Source organism: Apis mellifera, linkage group LG2 (genome assembly GCF_003254395.2).
Source record: "Apis mellifera strain DH4 linkage group LG2, Amel_HAv3.1, whole genome shotgun sequence".
In the NCBI taxonomy this organism is placed as follows: Eukaryota; Metazoa; Arthropoda; class Insecta; order Hymenoptera; family Apidae; genus Apis; species Apis mellifera.
In genome coordinates, this window is record NC_037639.1 from 13,089,280 (window position 1) to 13,112,104 (window position 22,825).

The 22,825-nt window shown below is 39.3% G+C and overlaps 1 protein-coding gene across 2 annotated transcripts in view; it reads left to right on the plus strand.

Annotated features, from left to right (window-relative positions):
- LOC725294 (tyrosine-protein phosphatase 99A) overlaps positions 1-22,825 on the plus strand; it is a 318,555-nt gene that overhangs the window by 292,333 nt on the left and 3,397 nt on the right. Inside the window, exons 7-18 of one of the 2 annotated variants that reach the window (XM_026439116.1) lie at positions 15,370-15,570; positions 16,211-16,491; positions 17,089-17,345; positions 18,978-19,273; positions 20,702-20,922; positions 20,998-21,123; positions 21,194-21,366; positions 21,456-21,747; positions 21,815-21,986; positions 22,072-22,196; positions 22,280-22,557; positions 22,628-22,763. In XM_026439116.1, the coding sequence (XP_026294901.1) occupies positions 15,370-15,570; positions 16,211-16,491; positions 17,089-17,345; positions 18,978-19,273; positions 20,702-20,922; positions 20,998-21,123; positions 21,194-21,366; positions 21,456-21,747; positions 21,815-21,986; positions 22,072-22,196; positions 22,280-22,557; positions 22,628-22,763 (2,558 nt within the window). The remainder of the gene's footprint in view (positions 1-15,369; positions 15,571-16,210; positions 16,492-17,088; positions 17,346-18,977; positions 19,274-20,701; positions 20,923-20,997; positions 21,124-21,193; positions 21,367-21,455; positions 21,748-21,814; positions 21,987-22,071; positions 22,197-22,279; positions 22,558-22,627; positions 22,764-22,825) is intronic. The other variant, XM_026439117.1, reaches the window with a different exon arrangement.

Genomic DNA, 22,825 nt, shown 5'->3' on the forward strand with positions numbered 1-22,825 from the left:
CTCTTATAACTACACTTGGTGATCCCAAAACAAGATCTTGTAGCTTTTATAATTGCACTACATGATCCAAATATAGAATCACAATTTCCATAATATAATTGGAAGATTCATGGGTTTTTTATATATGCAACATTACTTTTAAAAAATATGATCATTTTTAATACAATATTATTTTCAAACGCGATCATTTTTTTTAATGCAACACTAACTAACAACTTAAAATGAATTTAATAAAAATGCAAATAAAATTAATATCTCTAATATTAATGATTAAAGGAAATATTTTATTTTATTAATATAAAAAAACAATTTAATTATAAAAATTATATTTTATTAAAATCAAAATTATTAAAAACATTCACGATATCTCATAAATATTATTTTTCGCAACTCTAATTAAAAAATCGCGATTTGGCCATCGATAACCAATTCATTTCAGCTTCGCTCTCGATTTTTCAAATTTTATTTCCAGAAACAGATTGTCAAAAATGTGACAAGAAGAGATTGTGACAATCTATCTATAATCAGCGAACAAATATTAACTCTAATTTCGCATTATTCATTTAAGAATTTAAAAAAAACTTTTACGAAGCAAACTGGCTCTAGTGACCGCATTGCGCATAATTATAAATTCTGTTGAAAGTAAAATTGTATTAATAATAGGAAGAGATATAGCAGAAAAAGAAATAAAATATTCTTTCAATATTTCCCATCTTTTTCTTATCAAACATTTGTTTAAGAAAATGAAATAAATATAAATTATAAAATATTTCTTGATACTCAAAAATATTTATGAATTTAAATTAATTTAAAAAAGTAATTAAAAAAAATTACATTATTATCAAAGTCTAGATTGCATAGTTTAGTTTACAATAAAATACATCGCGAATTATAAAGATTCGAAGTTTTTTGCAAAATAATAAAAATTTATTTAAATTGACAATATGAAAAAAATAAAATTGCATATAATATAAATAAATTAAAAGAATCTGAAAAATAAAAAAAAAAATTAATTTAGTACTTAGCTTAGCATCAATTTTCAAAATCTATTCTTATTAATACAATAATTCTAATAAAATAATATAATTTTTAATTTAATATAATCATTCAATATATTTTTAACCAATTAATACAATAAGAAAATTAATGTCAATTACCAGATCTCACCAATGAGGAGATGACTACATTCAGATCTATAAAATAAAAAATAAATTATCAAAATTTATTTATATAACATTACAAAAGAATGAATAAGATAAATCTATAAATAAATAAAAAAATAAATAAAAATTAATAAATAAAAGTGTAAATGCATAAATATAGAAATAAAAATATAAATTAAAAAATAAATGGAGAAAAAATGTAAATTAAAAAAAAACGTGAATTAATAAAGACACGTATAAATAAATATATGAATAAATAAAAAGGTAAGTGAATAAAAGTAAATAAATGATAATATAAATTAATAAATAAATCGATAAATAAAAGTATAAATAATTAATGGAATAAGTAAACGTAGCAATAAATAAATATTAATTAAAAAATAAAATGAATAATTAATGTATGTATAATGTATTTAAAGTAATATCAAATGTTAATTTAAAATAAAAATAAATAATTAAAAATTATTTCCTATATTAAAACAATTTATTTATTATATTATATAACTTCCATCTATTAAGAAAGATTGTTGGATAATGAGCTCTTCGTTGTAACTTCCTTTGTATATATAGAAAATTGGGACAATCGAAATTCGGCGGAAACATACGAGCTACGCCGATTAAATTAAAATCGATTTATTGGACATAATAATTAACAATTTATCAATTTTTAGATTTTTATTATTAATTTACATATCTAACAATTCTTAACAATAATATATGTAATAATTAATATATATTTTTAGAAATTATAGCTAGATTTATTATTTTATTAATATTGATTTTCGACTTTTAACGGTATTAACATGTTAATTAAAATTCTAATTGTTATTTTACATGGAATATAGTTATAAAGTAAACACAAACGAATTTATAGTGGTCAGTAATTTATTAATTCTAAGTTTTTTATAATAACGTTATTTCTAACGATGTATTGCAATAATAAATATATTAATTGAAATATTTTTACAAATTAAAAATATATTATAGTTCAGTATTAATTTTTTATTTGTAACTATACTAAGATATTTTAAATACCATTTTTTTTAAATAATTATGAAATAACAATAAATTAAGTTGAACAATATCAGTTAATAATTACGTATAATTAATGAAATAAAAATTCATTATTAAAAGATATTGAATTTACTTCAATCTATTTATAAGAATATTTTATAACAATTTATATATTTTTCTATTAATACTCATTCAATCTATATATTTTATTGGCTGATAATAATTTTTATTTAAAATAATTTTACCAAGTTGTTTTAAACGAAAAGAAATGAATGATTGTTTAAAATTTTTTATATAAATAATTAATTTAATAAAACATTGAAATTTTTTCGATTTAATAAAATAACTATATCGAAATAATTTACTTTTGATTAAAAATTTTAATTGAATAAAACAATATATTCTTGTATTCTTTCATTTTAAAATCAAAAATAACGAATGATATAGAATCAAAACACGAGCTTAACATTTTTTTTTTAATTTGATTAAAAATAAAATTAAAATCTATAAATTATTTTTTATAAAATTTTTTGAAATGATATTAGAAATTTAAACAGAAATGTAAAGAAGCTATGAATTGCTGAAAGAAATTAGATATTAAAATTCACGATAAACAAGTTTAATTGACCTGTAATTGAGTTTCTATTTAAGTTCCAATTATCATATTCAAAAATTCATTTAATCCATTAGCAAAAAAGCTAAAATGTGCGACTCATTGATCGTAGAACGTATAATCGGATAATGAAATTCAACAAAAATATTTTGATAACTGTTGCTTCGTATTCGTATTCCATTCGTATTCGTGATCATTGTTTAAATTCTTTACTTTTTAAATTCTGAATTTATTTTGCAATCAATATTCAATCAATTATAATAATAATTATAATAAATAAATAAATAAATAAATTATTAAAATTTAGATTTTGAAAAATTGTAAATTATATTGTATTACAAAAATAATAATTCAATAATAATAGACAATATCAATAAAGATTAAAAAATTAAAAATTAAAATAAACTAAATATTTAAAAAGTAAAGTAATAATTAAAAGAATAATTGAATGAAAATTTAAATTAATAAATAAATAAATAAATAAATAAATAAATAATTATATAAATAAATTAACCAATCAATATATGAACAAATAAATGGAAACATAAATTAATAAATAAATCAATTAGTAAATAAATAAATTAGTAAATTGTTAAATAAAGAAACAAATATTTAAATAATAAATAAATATATAAATAATTAAACGAGTAATAAATTAATAAATAAATTTATAAATAATTAAAGAAATAAATCAAAAAATAAATATTAAAATAAGTGAATATATAAGAGATCAAATAAAAATGATATTACTTTTTAATAAAATAAATTTTAAAAAGTTAAAATTAAAAAGTAAAATGAATAAATGATATATTAATATAATAATATTAAATATTGATATGAATATGTTATAAGAATCATAAGAATAAATGATTTGAAATTATTTTTTATTTTAGTAAGATTTTGACAGTGTTATATTTCCAATTTATCTTTCAGAAATGTTCATTACGGAATGATCTTTTTCTCGATCTTAATATGTATATGTATAAAAGATTTCTATTTGTTTCTAATTGCCATGAAGTTTGGTGAAAATGTACATTCTTTATTGATTGTATCAAAAATGATTTTTTGAATACAAAGATTAATTATTTAGCAATTTTTTAATGTTTTTTATCATTAATTTAAGTAACAACATTAAGTATCTAACAATTTATTAAAATATAATTTTTCATAATTATAACCGATATAATAATAGATATATTTTCATATATTATATTTTTATTAATATTAATTTTTTATATATAAATATGTATTAAAATATTTTAAATGTTATTTAGGGGAAAAATAATTATAATATAATCACAAGTTATAAAATGATCGATAATCGGTCAATTATAATAAATAAGTTTCATTTTGTATTAAATTAAAAATAAAAAACTAGCATAAAAGTTGAACGATTTTTCATATTATTTTAATTATTTTAACACAGTATTCAAAATATTCTACAATAATTTATAAATTCTTTAATGTTTTAATATAAACTTTAAAATTTATATATTTTATAACAAATTATAAATTTTCTTAATTCTATGACGCATACATTATCAATTTTCTGATATTTTAATATAAAATTCTTGATTTTCTTCAAACTTTTATTTAAATAATTTAAATTGATAAAATGTTTTTCTACTTTTTTGACTAATTTTTTTTTCCATTTTAAGATTTACATAATTATAATACATATTGTTATATTTTATTTATGATTGCATATTAAAGTTTGATTTCTTTTCCAACAGTTGCTAACATTATAATCTCATTGTACACTTTATCGGTAAAGTTGGGAATGACGCTAAAATGATAAGGAGTCTCTGGAATATTGGAATTCTTATATCTCGTTTGTGCTTTTACCAACAGTCACATAGAATCTGAAATATCTAATCTAGAAATATAGTATATCGAATATCTAGTCTTAATATAAACGGAATATTACTACAAAAAACAAATAAAGTAGTATTAATGAAAATTATTGCTAAATTTTATTAAGTGTCATTTAATTTTTGTTTTACAATTTTTTTTACTCAGTAGTAATAAAGGTGTGATAAACTCTCATTTGTAGTTTATTATCATATCAAGATCATAATAGTTTTATCTTTACTACATAAGAAAGATACGTTGCATAAGACATTGAAAATGGAGAAGTATTCCATAACGTTGCAATTTTATTGCGCTTTGTAATCATTCGGCTGAAAATAGTTTAATTGTGTGCTCTAGATCAATTTATTTCTTTGAGTCTTTTCTGTCGAGTACAATGATTATGCGAGAGAAAGATAACACTCCTAACGTAACACGAGATAGTGTACAATCTTCTTGTAACTGACGCAGTTAATATTATTTGAATTCACCAAACACATATCACTTTTTCCTGTAGTCGCAAAGATTATGTTTCATAAACTTTATATATATATATAAATATTATTTTGGAATTGTGTCTACATATCATTCCTGATTTATTCATCCTGGTCCATTTATTTGTAACTACGTCCCTGATTTCCATATGGTCTTTAATTTTGTCCCCCTTTCTCATAGCTATTACAATCCATATTAGCTTTCATTAAATTTTAGATTTTGAAACAGTTTACTACATATGTACTTTTACAATGATCTTTTTATAATTCTTCCGTTGAATAGTATATTTTTTAAAACTCTATTACTCTTACGTCTAAACGTATGGATAATATATGTGTTAGATAATATTAGATTGATAAATTCTTGTTCCTTTCTTCTTCTTCTTTTACCATCATGTTCATAAGGTCATAAATCATAAAAAATTCAACGTAAGAAAATATATATAATTTTATTCGAGATGAACAGTCTCGTTTCTCAACTAGCCTTATCAATTCCAACTATTATCATATCCACACTGATACGTAATTATCCAACTAACGCATTATCGGGATCTCGATGTCTCGGAATTTTATTTTATTCTTTATAATTACAATTACATGTATAACTGATATATATTAAAGAGTATATCCCGTTATTGATCTCAAATCTGCCATTACTTGATCTCGAATCTGTTCACTTGTAATTTTTTATCAATTAATATCAAGTTCTTGCAACAAGATCGGTTATTTTCCGAAGGAAAAATGTTTCGGAACGAAGCGACATCTGCTCCAAAATCGATATGACGATCGGAGCGCCGATGTTACTCTAACGATATTATCACGAACGATGCTAGAGATTCTTATCGGCTGTTGAAAGATTGCTGGAGAATACGTAATCAGCAATCGAATCACGTTTTTGACAATGACAGTTACAGGCCACGTGATACGATGATTGGATTTTACGTCCCTGAAAGCCCAGTTGCCGGCAGGTTTCCAGTTGCTCTTCTCCTTGTCCATCAACAACCATCGTTGTATGTCGTCGTTTCACTCTCTCTCTCTCTCTCTCTCTCTCTCTTTCTCTCTCTCGAAAGAGAGAGGGTATGGTCGGGATTTTCATGGCCATCCGCACGTTTTTCAGTGACCTATCGTTATCGTTTCATGACTCATGCGAAACAAGATCGCGTGAAAGCCGATTCTTCTTTACCGCGAATCGTACGAATTTTCGTTTCTCGGATTTCTCCGAAAATTTATACACGTTGTACACAAGGAGTAGAGAAGACGAAGACAGCAGGCAAAATATCGGTCGCACAACAGAGCGAAGAAGAAACACAGAACGATGAAAAACAAGAACGGAAGATCCGTGAACAAGAGAAAGAAAGTACTTAGAGGGAGGGAGAAGTGGGAGAAAAATAGAGAGAAAGAAGGGACGAGTCGGGGTTTGCGAGAGGAGAAGAGATAGACGGAAATGTTGGTAGATAAACGGGAAGGAAAATGAACAAAGAGGGAAAGGAAGAGGAAGATGGAGATAGAATATACAAAGAGGTATGGAAGAAGAAGGATGGAGCGAGAGAGGCGAGCAAAGTGGGGATTGCCACGCCGTTTCGGTCGTCGCCACCGGCGCGCCTCTTCGTTCTACGATCGATTTTCCACGATTTTTCACTCCAGTGTGCGGTGCCTTCTCGAGAAGAGGAGTATCGGAGTACGTGGTGAACGAGACACGACAAAGTCGGCTCTCGTCTCGACTCGTGAAGAAGACGCGATAAGCGAGAACAGGCGAAGGAAACGCGTTACAAACACGACACTACACATGCACATACGTATAACCAATAGTCGCGCCTTCTCGCGTGCGACTGTGTAACGTGTTCTCCACATCCCCTTCTCTTGCTCGTTCTCCCTCTCTGTCGCCACCTTTCTTCCTCTCACGCACATTTCCTAGCGCACGTGTATACCGGCTTGCTCGAAGTAGTGTGTAATGTGCTTGTAGTGCGCGCGCGCGTTCACTCTCATGCATTCTCCCTCTTGCTCTATCCCCTTTATACGTACACGTTTTACACGCAGCGCGCCAGTGTTTCGAACCTGTGTTTGTCAAGCGTGAGTTTCTCTCCCTCTCTGTGCCTATCTGTCTGTTTTCTTCCCGGCTGGGAGCAAGTTGGAGTAGCGAGTGTAGAGAGCCGGAGTCACGATTTACCGTACGCGCGAGAACGTTGTATGTTGGTAATCGTGAGAGATAGTTGTGTGCGTGCCAGCGTTCGTGTTCCTCGCTGGAGAGCAGTGCGTTTTGTCACTCTCGCAGGATCGCAACAGTGCTCCCTACTGCTCGTCCCGAGGCATCGGAGGGACAGTTTCGATCAGGTCTTTTCGTGGTTAATCGCGATTAGATCCATCGTTTTGTGATATACATGAATTCTTTGTGTAGTTGAATTTGAAATGGCGTTTGATTCACCGCGCAAACGACGCCTATCCAGTGCCAGTGACGCCTAGTGTGAGAAAGTTTGCAGTGATTCGCACACAACGTACCGTACAGTAACAGTTACATTTTTCTTTTAGCTTAAACGAGGGATATACGAAATGCAGAGAATCGCATGGTAATGATCGGGTACGATTCGGGTACGAGTTCGACATGGGCGGAATCGTGGCTCGAGGTTGAAAGGGTCGATATGGCGTAAAGGGTTCCTCGTAAAGTGCCAAAACTGATGATAGATCAACGGGTTTAATTAATCGAGCGATCGTTTCCTCCGAGTTTTTTCTCAATTCGTCCGCGTAATTTTTTTCAGATCGTAATTATCTATCGCGCGATGCCATGACAATTCAGTAGCACGTTGCTCTTCTAAAGTATATCTAGATACAAACTTGTACAAAAATATTATCCTTTCGTTTAATCCGATTGTTGTTGCTGTGTCGTATTATTACGATACCATAATTGTATTAATAAAAAATAACTTTCCGTCCACATAGCATCGCACGAAATACATGTCAATGTCATCCGCTTTGATAATTTATTCTCTCTATATATCCGCGAATGTATATAGCATATCTTAATCGATCTTCGCTGGTGTGTAATTGTACGTAACCTCATCGATGCTTTTCTCCCGAGAATATTGGAAAAGGGATCGTCGATGCGGTGTCAGGTATGAAGTATCAGCAGTAAAGTAAAGAGTGCCATCGACGACAAAAGGCAACACCCTTCGCCCTCGAATCTGTCTGTCTGTTCGAAGACAGAGACGTTTCGTACGAAAAGAAATCGATTCGTCTTCTAACGTGGTCGATCGGTGTGATCCCACGCGACACGATGCCATCGGTGCGTGCGACCTATGCAAATACATCGTTGCATAATACCAGTCGCTTCGTGGCCTGAGTTTGAATGTTTCCCGATGACTCGTCGCGGAATTGGATATTTCTCGTCGCAAAGGATATTGAAATCGGAAGCAGCGAGCGCTTCTCTCAACATCTTTCTTGCGAAACGGAAATAGGCAGGAAATCGTCGATAGGATCATTGTAAAAAGAATATAAGGTTTACTTTTTTTTTTTTTTGAATAATCTTCCAATCCATCAGAAATAATATATAGAGATTATTTTCACAAATATTAACGTACACATTAATAAACGTACAAGTGATATTTACATTTTTGCAATTTTATATAAATCACGTTCAGAAATAGGTGATTGACTCGTGGACATAAATTGGAAAAAATGGAAAAATATTTTATATAAGAGCGGTGTACACTTACAATTTGGACAGAAGGATGAAACGAGATGAACATACAACTTTTTATTTAATTTAATATCCCGAGTTTACCCTTGAACCGATGCCCACACGTTACGATACACCCTATGTAGGTGCATTCGTCGAGGCGTCGCACGCCAGTGAGTCATCCTTTATTGCGGAACTGCTTGAATTTTCATCCAAGATCGGCGGAAACGTTTTTTCCACGTTTATATATATTCTCTCCGTCCAAGTTGGTCGAAACTCTCTGTTATTTCTTTCCGCCTAACTTTCCACACACAACTAGGATGAACATAGGACGTTGAGTTTCTCCGTGACGTATAAATGTCAAGGCTCGTGGTTCTCGTGCACGCGTGCAGCGCCGCTGCGGCCGGCTCTCGGTTAACTTGCGGTTGATATTGCAATCGTTGAGTCATAATTGTGAGTCGTCCATTTGCTGGTACCGTCTCCTAAATCGAACGTAAACAATTCCTCTTTGTCCACAAGCTCCTCGTCGTTATTCCCAAACACCGGCAGAATTCTTTTACCATCGTCGAATCTCGTTTCCATCTTTTCGCACGAAACTTTCTGCATCGCCGATTCCCAATCGCGCTGCGCAAGATAGAATTACATCGATAGATGGAGAGATAGAAAAAAGAGAAAAAAAAAAAGAAAAAATAAAGCGATGGTGCGTTTCCCCGATGATCGTGGATAGTTTTTTTCGACAACCCTTTTTTGTGGAAACAAGAGACGACGAAACGTTGCTGGATCCTCGATCCACGTCGCGGAGGCGTTCGACCGCGTGTCCCCTCGATCTTGACGTACTAAAAATATAAGGGGAAGCCGCTTTAAAACGTTGCAGAGGGGCCGTGTAATTATTGCTTCGCGACCAGCGAATAGCGAAGCTGATGCGCTCGTTGCTGCCGCCGGTCGTCTCCGCTGTTGCTACCGGCGCTGTCGCTGCCTCTCGGTGTGTAGCTCGACGAGAAACAATCGAGGTCATAATTCCGACTAATTGAGGCACTCGACGGCGCAATTAGGACAACGCGCGAGCCGGGAACCGGCGATGATCAAATTTATTTTTTTCACCGCCTCTCTTTTCATCTCGCCATTCCCACATGTATTTATCGCGGTCGAGCAACAAAGGTAAAAAAAAAAGAGGGGGGGAGAGAGAGAGAAAGAGAGGGAGAGAGAGAGAGAGAGGGAGAGAGAGCGAGAAAGACAAGAGGACAAGTCCAACGGGAGACAAACCAAATTGGGCTAGCCAGTTCGATCTCGAGCCACGTTGATATTCCGGTCACGTTGCACGGACGTGTACGTGGCGCGCGGAGGTTTATCGGGTCGCCAGGATGCAGCGCGAACGCAATCACTGCTTCGTTAGCTTCGATCCTTACTGTCCGATACGCCTCGACAATTTCCTATTGCCTCCAGGCGAGCGAGGGACACGCAGGCCGATCGATCGCTTTTCCACTAATCCCGTGCCCCCCTTCCTCGAACGGATCGAGATGAAAACATTTGGAAAATGATGATCGTGCGCCAGTAGTGAGCATCCCCGTTCGGGTCGGACGTGTCCGAACGAGATCGGATCCGGGAGCCGAACTTTCGCTTCGTTGGAACAATCTCGTGCCATGAGACGACGCAAACTGACGTGAACCATTCCCCCGTGGAGCACGGGCCCCACGTTTTAAACGTGGCGCTGCACGCAGAAGCGAAAAAGCAGCGATGAACATTCGCGGTTGCCCGATTCGTACGGCGGACCATCCTGTCGCGTGTTCTTCTCGTGGTTGGTGTGCGTGCCCGTGGCGAGTGGTCGTGTTCCGAGGGTGAAACGAGCGCGATGAGAACACCGCCAAGAGTAACGAGGATGGACGAATTCGTGAAATAGCCCGGTGGAGAGCGAGCGAGCCACGCCACGCCACACCGCGCTTCACAGCTGCAGCTGCAAAACGAAAATGTCGTGGGCCAGGATAGCCAGTGCCGCTCAACTCGCGGCCGCAGTGGCTGTCATTCTACGGATACTGTTCGCATCCGCGGACCCGATCGCGTACACGGACGAGCAGACCTACGACCAGACCACCTACACGATGCCGATCTCCTCCACGGAGAACGACACCGATGTCTATCGAGGTAAATCGGATTATTCCATTCGATCGTCGAATATTTTCCATCGTCTTCCCCGATGGGAGCAAAAATTTCTTACTCTTTCTCTTTATCTCCTATATCGTAACAACGAACGATAAATTGATAAATAACGATGAATATTTCTTTCCAAGATTCATGTTTCATTTTTCTTTTTTCTTTTTTCGATTTAAACGATTCGATTTCGCGCAGAAGAAGCTTCAAACAACTTTTTCACCGTCTCTGGAACTAGAGGCGGACTGTTTTCGCTAAGTAATTAACGTGAAAGCAGAAGTATATCGTAAAAAGAGGGAGAAGAGGCACAACGAAACCGTGACAAAGTAGTAATTTCTACCGGTAAAATCTCTAGGGAATTTTACTATCAGCGACCCCATTACGTGTCATCTTTATTCACATGTATTTCTACGTTATTCCATGCAAGGAAGTTGCTCTTATCCTATATATTCATTTCCTTATCCCCCTTTCATCTCCAATTTCTTCCAATTACCCAGATATTCTATTCCGTTCTAAACGAACATTAAAATTTCCCTAAAAAAGAACAGCACAGCGTACGTTACGTTACGCGCAGAGAAAAGAATCTTTCCACCGCGAGACGTGCGTTCAGTCAGTGTGTTTGCGAGCACACGATTCATTTCCTTTTCCGTCTCGATTCCGGGGAACAAGGTGCACCGCGCCTTGTACTACATTTCTCTCGCGGAATCCACTTCTGCCTGTCCACCCGGCGCAACCTAGCACAGGTCCATACGTTATCTACCTCTCTATCCGCCTCTGTCCTCCTCCCCCTCCCACCTCCCCTACGACTTTACTCCGCTTCTCCTCGAAACGCAGCTCGCTCGGTTACGTAAGCGGTTTTAACAGCGGATTCGCGGCCGTGCACGCACGCTGTCGTAAAGGCGTGAAAACACCGCGTTGCGTTTCCTTTGGAACCGCGATCAGGTTCCGAAGCGTGACCACGGAACTAGTTCTGGCCGCGCGAGGAAACGGCGCCACGCGAGAAATCGTCGTCACACGATCCTTTACACCGCTCCCTCCGCCAGGAAGCGAGTCGCGTTTCCGCTCGGTGGAACAACCGACCCGATCCCCGCCTTCCTTCCTTCCCCGAGCCGCTTTTTACGCGCCGTTTCGGTCCAGTTTCGCAACCGCCTTACACAGATCGTCACTCGCGTGGACGCGTGATCCGCGTTCATAGAGAAATCCGGATTTTCTCGCTCGCATCGTTGCAACAATCTGCTCGGTCCGATCTGACCTCGTGGCATCGAGCAGGTATAAAATTATAGAAACTCGACCGTGTCGAGCTCCCCGTGAAACGGCTCCTTTTTTCTCTTTCTCTCTCTCTCTATCTATTTATCTATGTTTCTCTCTCTTTTTCTCTCTCGTTCTCGGTCCGTTTCTTTCCAAGTCGGAGCACGTTAACCGTACGCGAGGCATTTTCAGCCGGTCTATTTTTACGCAGAAGGCACGAGGACATCAAGGTCGGCCACTCTAATTCGCATACTCGAAAACTGTTCAGAGCTCGTGTTCGCGCTCGAGTTTTGTCCATCTCGAATCGATCAGACCTCTTAACGGCCTTTCGCCGCGCGACAGTCACCTTGCTCCCACGTGGACGGCGGACGCGGAGGTGAAGTTCGATCCTTTTTTAGCCGATGGCGCGCGTTCTAATATGTGTATAATGCTCTTAAAGTGATTCCTTCGCGCGGACGTGATGCAATTGTTTCCCGTCGATGTATTTTTCTTATCGCGTGATTTTTTTTTTCTACTCGGCACGCCTTGTTTGTTAAGTGTTCGATCTTGTTTCCAATCGATCTGAAAACGATTTGCAAACGAAAGTGCAATCTCGAATAAATCTCGCGAGTTTTCAATCCCATACGATTCATACGGTTAAATATTAGATTAGACTCTGGAATTCTAGAGAGTTTCCACGGAGTTGGAATTCAGGTTCAGGAGGAGTGCCATGAGTCACCCAACGTGAAACTCGCGTTAAGACAGCGAGCGTTTTTGCCGGGACACCGGTTCGAGGACGAAATTGCAACGGTGCAGGCTTTGCTACGGACGGAGAGGGTAGAGTTTCAAGTTCATAAACAGTTTCTTCTCGGCGAGGAAGAAGAAACGAGAAAGCCAGGTAACGAGAAGCAGGTAGCCAAAGATCCTCGCTTTTCTTATCAACCTTTCCTTTCACTGAAACGTTCGTTACGTATTGCGAACCGACCCTAATAATACTACTTTCGCCCGTCTTACCTGTCTTACACATCGGGAAACCACACGGGATCCGTCTCTGGGTCGGCTGTTTCGAAGAAAAGGAAAATGGAAAATCTATTGTTCCAGATAAATTGTGAAAAATTTCCAAGAGATTTTAAACGAAGGGATTGAAAAAGATTTTTGATTCGTACCCGCGTGTAATATAATTTCGTAATTTCGACTCGACGTTCATTTTTCCGCCTGACCAGTTTTTTTTTATTTTTTGCCAAGATTTATTTTGAAAGAATCGTTACCAAAGAACCAACTTCCAATCTTGTACGTTATATAAGATTTTTCTTGCTGAACATTTCCCGAACAGTGGCGATCCAACCAGTCGTCCAACTTCGAAAGAAACTCAGCTCTAAATAGCAGCCAAGTAAAGGGATTAAACGATATCCTCTTTCTCGTGTATATAACTTTAATTCTCGATTGAGAAAAACGTAACGAAATTCACTAATTTTAATATTCGCTCGATTGAAGCGAGGATGTTCGTGAGAGCAAATCGACCCTGATTTTTCTTCTTTCTCCCTTGGTTAATTTTCCTTAAGCCCGATTAAGCTTCTAAGAATCCCGCCTCGTTCGACTCGCATACAATTTTTTCTAGAAGCCGCTTTTATAATATTTTTCATCGCAATTCGGATGCGAAATTCTAAAGATTGTCGCGCACGTTCTCCCCCGCGAACGCGGCGTGAATGCGAATGGGAAGGGAGCCCGGTTCTCTTGCTCGAGCGCTTGGTTTTTTCAACGGCGAAGAAAAGGCGGGCTCGGGGGGTGGAAGCTTGCGTGAAACGAGACGCGTCGCGAGACTCTTTTGCGACGAAACGTCACGGAAAAATCGTGGGAAACGGCGCGAATCTGCAAGGGGATCGAGCGCGAAAATGCGACAAGTCGCGTGGATAGTCGCTTTTTCAAATCCTTTTAAATCACGAATGATCGTGTCGAGAATGTAAATGGCGCGTTCGTCTCCCTCGTTGGGTTATTGGGTGAAAATGGAAATTTTTTTGAATCGCTCTGATTCCAAATCATTTCATTCTTCGCTTCATCTCTTCGTCTTTAATTTCAATTCCCGTTTTTAAGACATTATCTTCATCTCCTTTCGAGAAGGCAAATCCCTGTGTAATATTAGTCGATCCAATCATCCGTTCACAAATCGCTCGAATGTACACGTTCACGCGACTAACGTGCCGTTGATGCGTAGGAGTATCGCGTTACAGAGAAGCACCGAAGGGTATGGCTGTAATTACCGAACTCCGTTTCGTGCACGTAGGATATCGATTTGCCCGATCCATCGTTTCAAATAAAACATATATACGAAAGTTTCAACGAACCAAATACACTCGTTCCGATTTTGCGAATCTGATTTCGCGATATCCGACCTGTGGTGTCGTTGGTCGAACGGTCTTCAGAGGAGAACGCTGATGGAGAACCGTGGAGTACCGCCACGTTTCGCATCCGCGCGCGATCCGCATCATTCGTCATCGTTAAAACCTTGGCGTAATTCAATCGCGAAGCCGTGCAGACGAAGCGCATCGTTTCGTGTGCATATTCCATTTCGTCCCTGTCCCTTTTCCCCCCTAAAAGCGAGCAGATGTTTCGCCGCCGAAAGGAAGGTGGATCGAAACGATGAAAGCGACGCGATAAAATTCGATCCGCTTCAATCGTTTCTCCGCCGGCCAGTTATACGGTACTTAGGTCTTAGCCGGGGAGAGAAAGAGAGGATGAAAGCAAAGCCACCATCTTAGAGAAGTTGTGGCTTCGCTCTGTACGAAAAGTGAATGGTGTCTATAGAGTTACTCGTCACGGCGCGAGGGGGTCTGAGAAGACACTCGAGGCGAAATTAATTATTCAGACTTCGGCCGTGGCAACCTAGCTCTTGTCTTTGTGCGCTGAAAATTGGAAAGCCACCTTGGAAGATGATAAGCGGCCGACGAAAAGGAAGGAAGGAAAAACTGACACGGCGACGAGTGCATCGACCGAAAAATAGTTTACGGAGCGATGCTTCGCCTCGCCGAGTAACGATCAAATCCTTGTTTTCGACGATCCAAACTTTCTTCCAAACTGTTTCTTTCTCGCGAAAACACATTTCGAAGAACACAGGAATAACGAAGGAATACGAGAGTCGATACGTCCACGTACCAGGCTTTCAACTTTGTTCAAGTTTTTTCTCGTTTTTCGTTTCAGTGCCAACGAAACCGTTAAACTTATCGTCTCACGGCATCACCTCCACCACCATCGAGTTGTCCTGGGCAGAGCCTGACTACGCCAATGGGATCATTTCCGGTTATCGTATTTACTACATGCATTCCAATTACACCGACGTCCAAATGTACAGAACGGACGAGTACGATGGGCCAATTATCGAATTCGTTTTAAAGGAATTGGGTGAGTACTCTCATTCGTCGAAACGTTGTGCAGGTTAAATTTAAATTCTTTCGTTTCTCGTTTCTTCTCTCGTACCGAGGGGCTGGAATGAAATAAACAATCCTGATAACGTCCGTTTCGAGAATTGTCGTTCGGGTTAAAGGAATAGGAGACGTCAGTATATGCGTAGCTCGACGATAAACCGGAACTCTTATCATTGCGCTGAGTTACGTGCTCGATGACTGCAGGTGAATGTATCGTTAGATAATACGTTGGTATCTGGGCTTGGTATCGCGCAATGAAGCACAAATTCGATCTTACTCGCGAGATAAAACGCCGGTATTCGTCGCAACATATTTTGCGAATCGATCGAAACTAAACTCTCGTTTGTCCTTTCCTCTTCGTCACAATTCGAAATATGCGTAGAGAAATAGTGGATATTAAATATTTTATCAAAACGATCAAATATCAAATTTAACTTTTTACTCGTATATTTAAACATTTATTTTTTCTTGCAAAAAGAAAGAAGAAAGAAAGAAAAGTTAAAAGAAAAAGAAAGAAGAACGATCTTCCTCCTGTTTACTTGTAAAATTGCCCCGTTGTAAAAATACTTGATTACGGGCTACGATATCGAATCGACTAATCGATAATCCTCTTTCAGAACCGTACACCGAGTACGAGATATGGGTAAAAGCTTACACGTGGAAGAACGAGGGCGAGCCTTCGGAGCACATCATTCGTCGGACAGATATTTCAGGGCCGAGCGCTCCGTTGATCTTGAACGTCACTTGCCCGACCCACGACTCCGTCTACATCCAATGGGCCAGGCCGAACATCTTCTGGGGCTCGATCGACTACTACTTCATCAATTATAGGATCGAGAATGACAATCGTTACGAAGAGATCGAAGTGATGACGGAGAAGAATCATCTCGAGAGCGCGGTAAGCTTTTGAAATTCGGGCTCCGCGCGACAGTGGTCAATCTCTTTCCACTTTCTTCGCTCCTCGCGGTTTCACCGTGAATTACCGCTGGTTATTTATTTCACGCGATGCCGCGTGAATAGAAAAAAAAAGATTTATGAGAATTAGCGGGGCGGAACTGTGTTTCTATACCCCGGCGAATCTTTTCCAGCCGAGTCGACCGTTTCTTTAACCTTTCTTTGGATAAACGATTTTCTCTCTCTCTCTCTCTCTCTATTTCTCTCTTTCTCTCTCTCTCCTATCCGATTCCTCGATGGTATTTCAGATAAAATTGTTTCGAGCAAGAGGCGATTGTTCGAAACGGACACGAGTCGAGCTGTTGCGAAAACAACATCCTTGAACGATTAAAACGTTTTGTCGGTTATCGACTGCAGACGTGGCGGAAATGCACAGAGGGACAGAGAAACTTCGTTATCTCGTTGAATTTCGAGTTGAAATTTTTAGCATGGCTCGACGGGGCTCGCGTGTAGAGAGAAGTAAGAGAAGTTGCGGGGGAGAATCGGGGAAACTACTGCGCAACCGAGTTAAGTTTTTCGATAAACGTTGTTTTATCCACAGATGATCATACCCAACCTGACGATGAACAGCGTATACGAGATCGTGGTACGCGGAGGCACGCGGAGCGCTATCGACAATCGGCTGATTATACGCGGAGAAGGCTCTGCTCCACAGAAGGTGCGCGGCATTCGCGATTGCAACAGAGCACCACCGTTATTGCCACACACCACCATATGGTTCAGCAGCGGAGTGATCGCCGGGATGATCTGCGCTTGTCTCGCGGTGATGCTGATGATCACCTCCTTCGTGCTGTGGAAGTGAGGATCAACCGTTTATTTCCTCTCTCTACATCTTTTATTTTGCACGCTATCCCTCGCCTTCTCCTTCTTTCTTCTTCTTTCTTCTTTTTCTTTCTCTTCCTTTCTTTCTTCTTTTTTTTTTGGTTCTCTCGATTCTTTCGAATTCTTCGCAATTCGACGAAAAGACGAAAAATGGGATGGCGAGAGAATTTGCAAAATCTCTCGATACTCGGTGTTCCTGCCGCGACGCAAGCACGCGACACAAGCCGGCCACAGACTCGTGTTCACTCATTCAACTTTAGCGAACGCTATATCTGTGCCCCCATCGCACGATAATAGGCATTCGTTCGTCATCGTGCAATTACAAACGATCCACGATGCAGTCACGCAGTATTAAATGGCACGCAGTCGGTGCGCCGTGCGCGATTAGTCGGGTCGGCGAGCGTTCAGTATACCGGCTGGTCTCATGGTATTTAGACTGACCGCGCAATATCGTCGTTAATGGGACAGGGGAAACAATTACACGAACGGTGAACATTCGGTTTCTCTCCGAGTAGGTGCTTCTCTCGGATTCGCGGTTCCTCTCTGTCCCCTCCCAACCCTTTCTCTCCTTCGATCCCCGCAATCTTTCTCCTTCTCTGTCGCCGGCTGACCTCTTATCGTTCGCGATAACGGCAAAGTAAGAACGACAAAGCGACGCTTCTTTCAGTCGTGCGGCGGCGTTTTCGTCGAGCGGATCGTCACGTTTCCCCCGTTCGCGCGAACAGTGTGCAGTATCTCGTCCAACGATCCGGCCGAGTCGTGTGCCAAAACACGTGCCGTCGCGTGCAATCTCTCTCGTATTTTAACTCCCCGATTCGTATTTCGATCGCCATTGTCCAACATATATATATATATATTCAAGGACGTCGATTCGACCGTGATACCTGTACGCGCGATCGTACGCGCGATCGTATTCGCGAGGGAACGATTCGTAAAGAAGGAATATTTTCTGGGTCACGGACGGCCAGCCTCGGCCTGTGCTCTCTGCGTTCCTCGCTCTCCTAGTCTATTCGAGGAACGTTTACCTTACCGTTCTTCTTGCTCTACCGATCTTGGAAATTTTCTCTTTGCAAAACTAGAATGGATAGTGAGAGAAGCTCGTCGACGGGATGAACAAGTTCCTCGAACTGTGAGTTGTGAGAAACCAGAAACGGGGGGAAAAAGATTGGTTTCTCTCTTGCGAAAATTCTTTTCTTCTTCCTCTTCTTCTTCTTCTTCTTCTTCTTCTTTTTTCCATTACGAAAAATCGTCGATGAACAAAGAATACGGAGATTTCTCGCGTGGTATACGCATCGGTTGTATGTAGATCGATGGATCGATCGTAAACGATAACGCGAAAAGGAAACAAATCGTAGGTAACCCGTGTCTTTTATCGCGTTCAAATTATTGCGCTTTGATAAGGATACAAGTTTTACGAAAGAAGGTCGTACAACTTTTATGCGCCTCGATGATAAAAAAAAAAAAGAAAAGAAAAAAAAAAGAAAGATTCGTATTCGATGTTCGTTTTCTCTTTTTTGCGCCCGTCTTTTCTCCCTTCCCCTTTCCCCTTTCGTGCCCGTCTTCCACGTTTTTTCGTTCGGAATGCATGCTTATGACGAAACTCATTAGGCCTTGCCTGAGGCCAATTTTCAGGAAATGCTTCCACACCGCGTACTACTTCCTCGATTATCCACCTCGCAACGTGCCCACGCTTCAGGAATGGGAGAACAGCGAACAGGACGGCGAGCGTACCGCGGTCGCCATTCAGAAGTTCGTGCAACACGTCGCGAGCCTGCACGCGGACGGGGACATCGGATTCAGCAAGGAATACGAGTTCATTCAATCGGAGAGCGGCAAATTCACAGCGGAGAATTCCCAATACGTGGAGAACAAAGCGAAGAACCGATACTTGAACATATTAGCCTGTGAGTAATCGCATCCATTACTCGCACGTGTACAACTTTTTTCCTTTTTTCTCTCTCTCTCTCTCTCTCTCTCTTCTTTTTCCAGCGGAACGAAATCACTTCGTGGAACGAAACTTTATTTCCATCGAAGCGCACGGATGGTTTCGACAGGTCCACCGCTCCTGTTTTTCTTCTCCCGGCCCACCAGCGTCGAGCCTCTATTTTTAAACCCGGTTTCCCTTTCATCCTCGCGATACATCGCGACGTTTAATTTCGTTCTATTCGTATCGTGGACGATATATCCTCCGCGTTATCTCTATCCTCCCGGCAACACCGATCAACAGCGGCCCCGATCGATCGATCGATCGATCGATCGATTAACTCCGCGCAACCGCCGCGTTTCCGCTTCCTCAAGGTTTCCTTCCATTCCATTACTTATTCGTTCTTATTCGTCATCGGGCACACGCAAGGTTTCACGTACGCCGTGGCAGAGGCAGAAACGGACAATGCGGCAATTGTAATCGCGGGGATCGGAAGTCCGCAATCGTCGTCGACGAATCGTCGTGGCTCGACCTCGCGTCCTCTTCACTCTGGATCTGATCTTGAATACAGTTGAAATCGAGCTCGAGCTCGTTTTCCATTTTACGAATTCTCGTTTCGAACCTCCCTCTTCTCTCTCTCTCTTTCCTTGAACAATCCGTCTCCTCGTCAATCTCCATTTTTGATATCGATCGAAACGATTCCGTCATTCCGTTCCTTCGCTCAATGCTAGATTATAACCTTTATTACTCATGTTCCTCGATAAGAAAATTCCTGTGTTATTCCCAATAATCGATCGTTCCTTATCGTATAATGGAATCAAGGCCGTCTATTAATGAAGATAAGCGCGCATCAAGTGCACGTTACATTAAGATTCAACCTTCATTCGCCATTCATGCGCTCGTAATAATCGTATTCAATTGAACACCCGAATATCGTTCTCGCGATAAGATCTCGTAATCTCCCTCTCCCTCTTCCTCTCCCTCTCTCTCTCTCTCTCTGGAAAAATATCGAACGAAAAATTTATTATCGATAACGATTTTTAAGGTAAGAAGGAATATTAAATCTAGAACTAAAATTTTATTATATGGATATGTCAAAATTCGCGATGCTGCGAGCCACTTGCCTCTCGGCCAGTTTCACGATGTTATCGGATTAACGAGCTACTCTCGTTCGTTTTTAATGCGAGTGACTGGCAGCACTCGACAATGAGGTCACAGATGTTTCGCGGCACTGCTTGTTAATGCCTATCAATGCTGATAGATCAGAGAAAGAGAAGAGAGGAGAGGAGAGGAGAGAGATGAGATCACCTGGACGATTTTTTCTTCTTCTTTTTTTTTTTCAATATTTCCCTGTAAATCGTATTCCACGTGAGTTAAATATTAAGGAGGAAAAAATCTCTGTTCACAGATGATCACACGCGAGTTCAATTGTTGTCGTGCGGCGGAGGACCGCCGAAGAAGGGTCACGATTACGTGAACGCGAATTACATAGATGGCTGGCAGCGTACTCGCGCGTACATCGGTACGCAGGGTCCGTTGCCACCGACTTTCGACGGATTCTGGAGGATGGTGTGGGAGCAGAGGGTGTCGATCATCGTTATGATTACGAATCTCGTTGAACGTGGTCGCGTGAGTATCGTTATAATTGCGTTCGTGTCCGTTTATTTTGTATTTTAGTAGCCGTGATTTTTCTCTCGTCTACAGAAAAAATGTGATATGTACTGGCCTAAGAAGGGGTCTGAGACGTACGGGTGTATTCAAGTGACGTTATTGAGAGAGGACGTTATGGCTACGTATACCATTCGTACTCTTCAAATTCGTCACATGAAGGTTGGTATATATATAATTTATATCTAGAATCAATCGATTAATTTTCATTATCCTTTCAATTTTGTTAAAGGTGAAGAAAAGGAAGAATGGAGTCAACATGGGAGAACGTATAATTTGGCAATATCATTACACCGGATGGCCTGATCACGGGGTACCTGAACATCCGTTACCCGTTTTAAGCTTCATCCGAAAATCTTCCAACGCTAATCCACCGGATGCGGGGCCTATCGTTGTTCACTGCAGGTACAAGAAACAATCGATCGGCCATTTTTGACGGAGAAGAAGATATAAAAGGTGTAAACACGAAAATCGAAATCTTTTTTTCTTTTCAGCGCCGGCGTTGGCCGCACGGGTACCTACATTGTTATCGATGCCATGCTGAAGCAGGCTAAGTGCAAGAACGAAGTGAACGTGTTTGGATTTCTAAAGCACATTCGTACACAGAGAAACTTCTTGGTTCAGACCGAGGAACAATATGTGTTCATTCATCACGCTTTGCAAGAGGCTATTGAAAGCGGTGAAACCAATATCGAGGAAAACAATCTGTTAGAATATGTGCAAGACATGTTGAGTCCCAACAACACCAATACCGATGCGTGGAACAACCTTGAAGCTCAGTACAAGGTTGTACAATAAAATGTTTTATTCCCCACATTTTCTCCAATATCTTAATTTCTTTTTTTCGTTTCAGCTGGTGACTTCGTGGAAACCGAAAGAATTCAATCTCGTGTCCGCGATTAAACCGTGCAATCTTCACAAGAATCGGAATCAAGACGTAATTTCGATCGAAACGGCTCGCGTCCACTTGACGCCGAAGCCCGGGATCGATGGGAGCGATTACATCAACGCCACATGGATTGCTGGTAAATGACGAATCCACTGTGTTATTCCAAGCTCCACGTAACTTGGAATATGCAAAGCGAATTCAAATTCTCTCAACATTCTCAGGCTTCCATCGCAATCGTGAGTTCATCATCACCCAACACCCAATGGAGAATACAATAATGGAATTCTGGCAGATGATGTGGGATTACAACGCGCAAACTGTAGTTATGTTAACCGAATGCGACGAGGTAAATAAATCCTTCGTTTTCACGATATTTTCACAATAGATAGATAAACGGTAAAAAAGAAAAAATTTCAAATCGATCCGCAGGAGTATCCCGAATTTTGGCCTACCGAGGGAAAAGATTTAGAATCGGAGACTTTTCGGGTACGATCGTGCGGAATCAAGGAAACGGCGAGTGGAATGATACTGCGCGAAGTGGCGGTCCGATCTTTGCAAGACGACTACGAATTGAGTGCCAAAATCGTGCAAGGGCCGCGATCCCAGCCAGGCTTTTGGCCGCACAACGCCAACCCGCGACCCCTCGTAACATTGATCCACGATTTGCATCGGGATTACCAGAACGGGCCTATCGTCGTAATGGACAGGTAATAACGATCTTTCTCCATCGTGGACTACTTGAAACGAACAAATAATAATAAAAGTAACATCGATTAGGTTCGGTGGTGTCGAGGCTGCAATCTTCATTTTGCTCACGACATTGAACAAGCAACTGGAGTTCGAGAAGAGTGCCGATATTTATATGTTCGCGAAATTGTTGTACATGAAACGACCGGGAGTATTTCGATCAAAGGTAGTGAAACAATTTGTACATTCGATACAATCTTTTTCTCGACACTCGATTCTCTCCGTTTC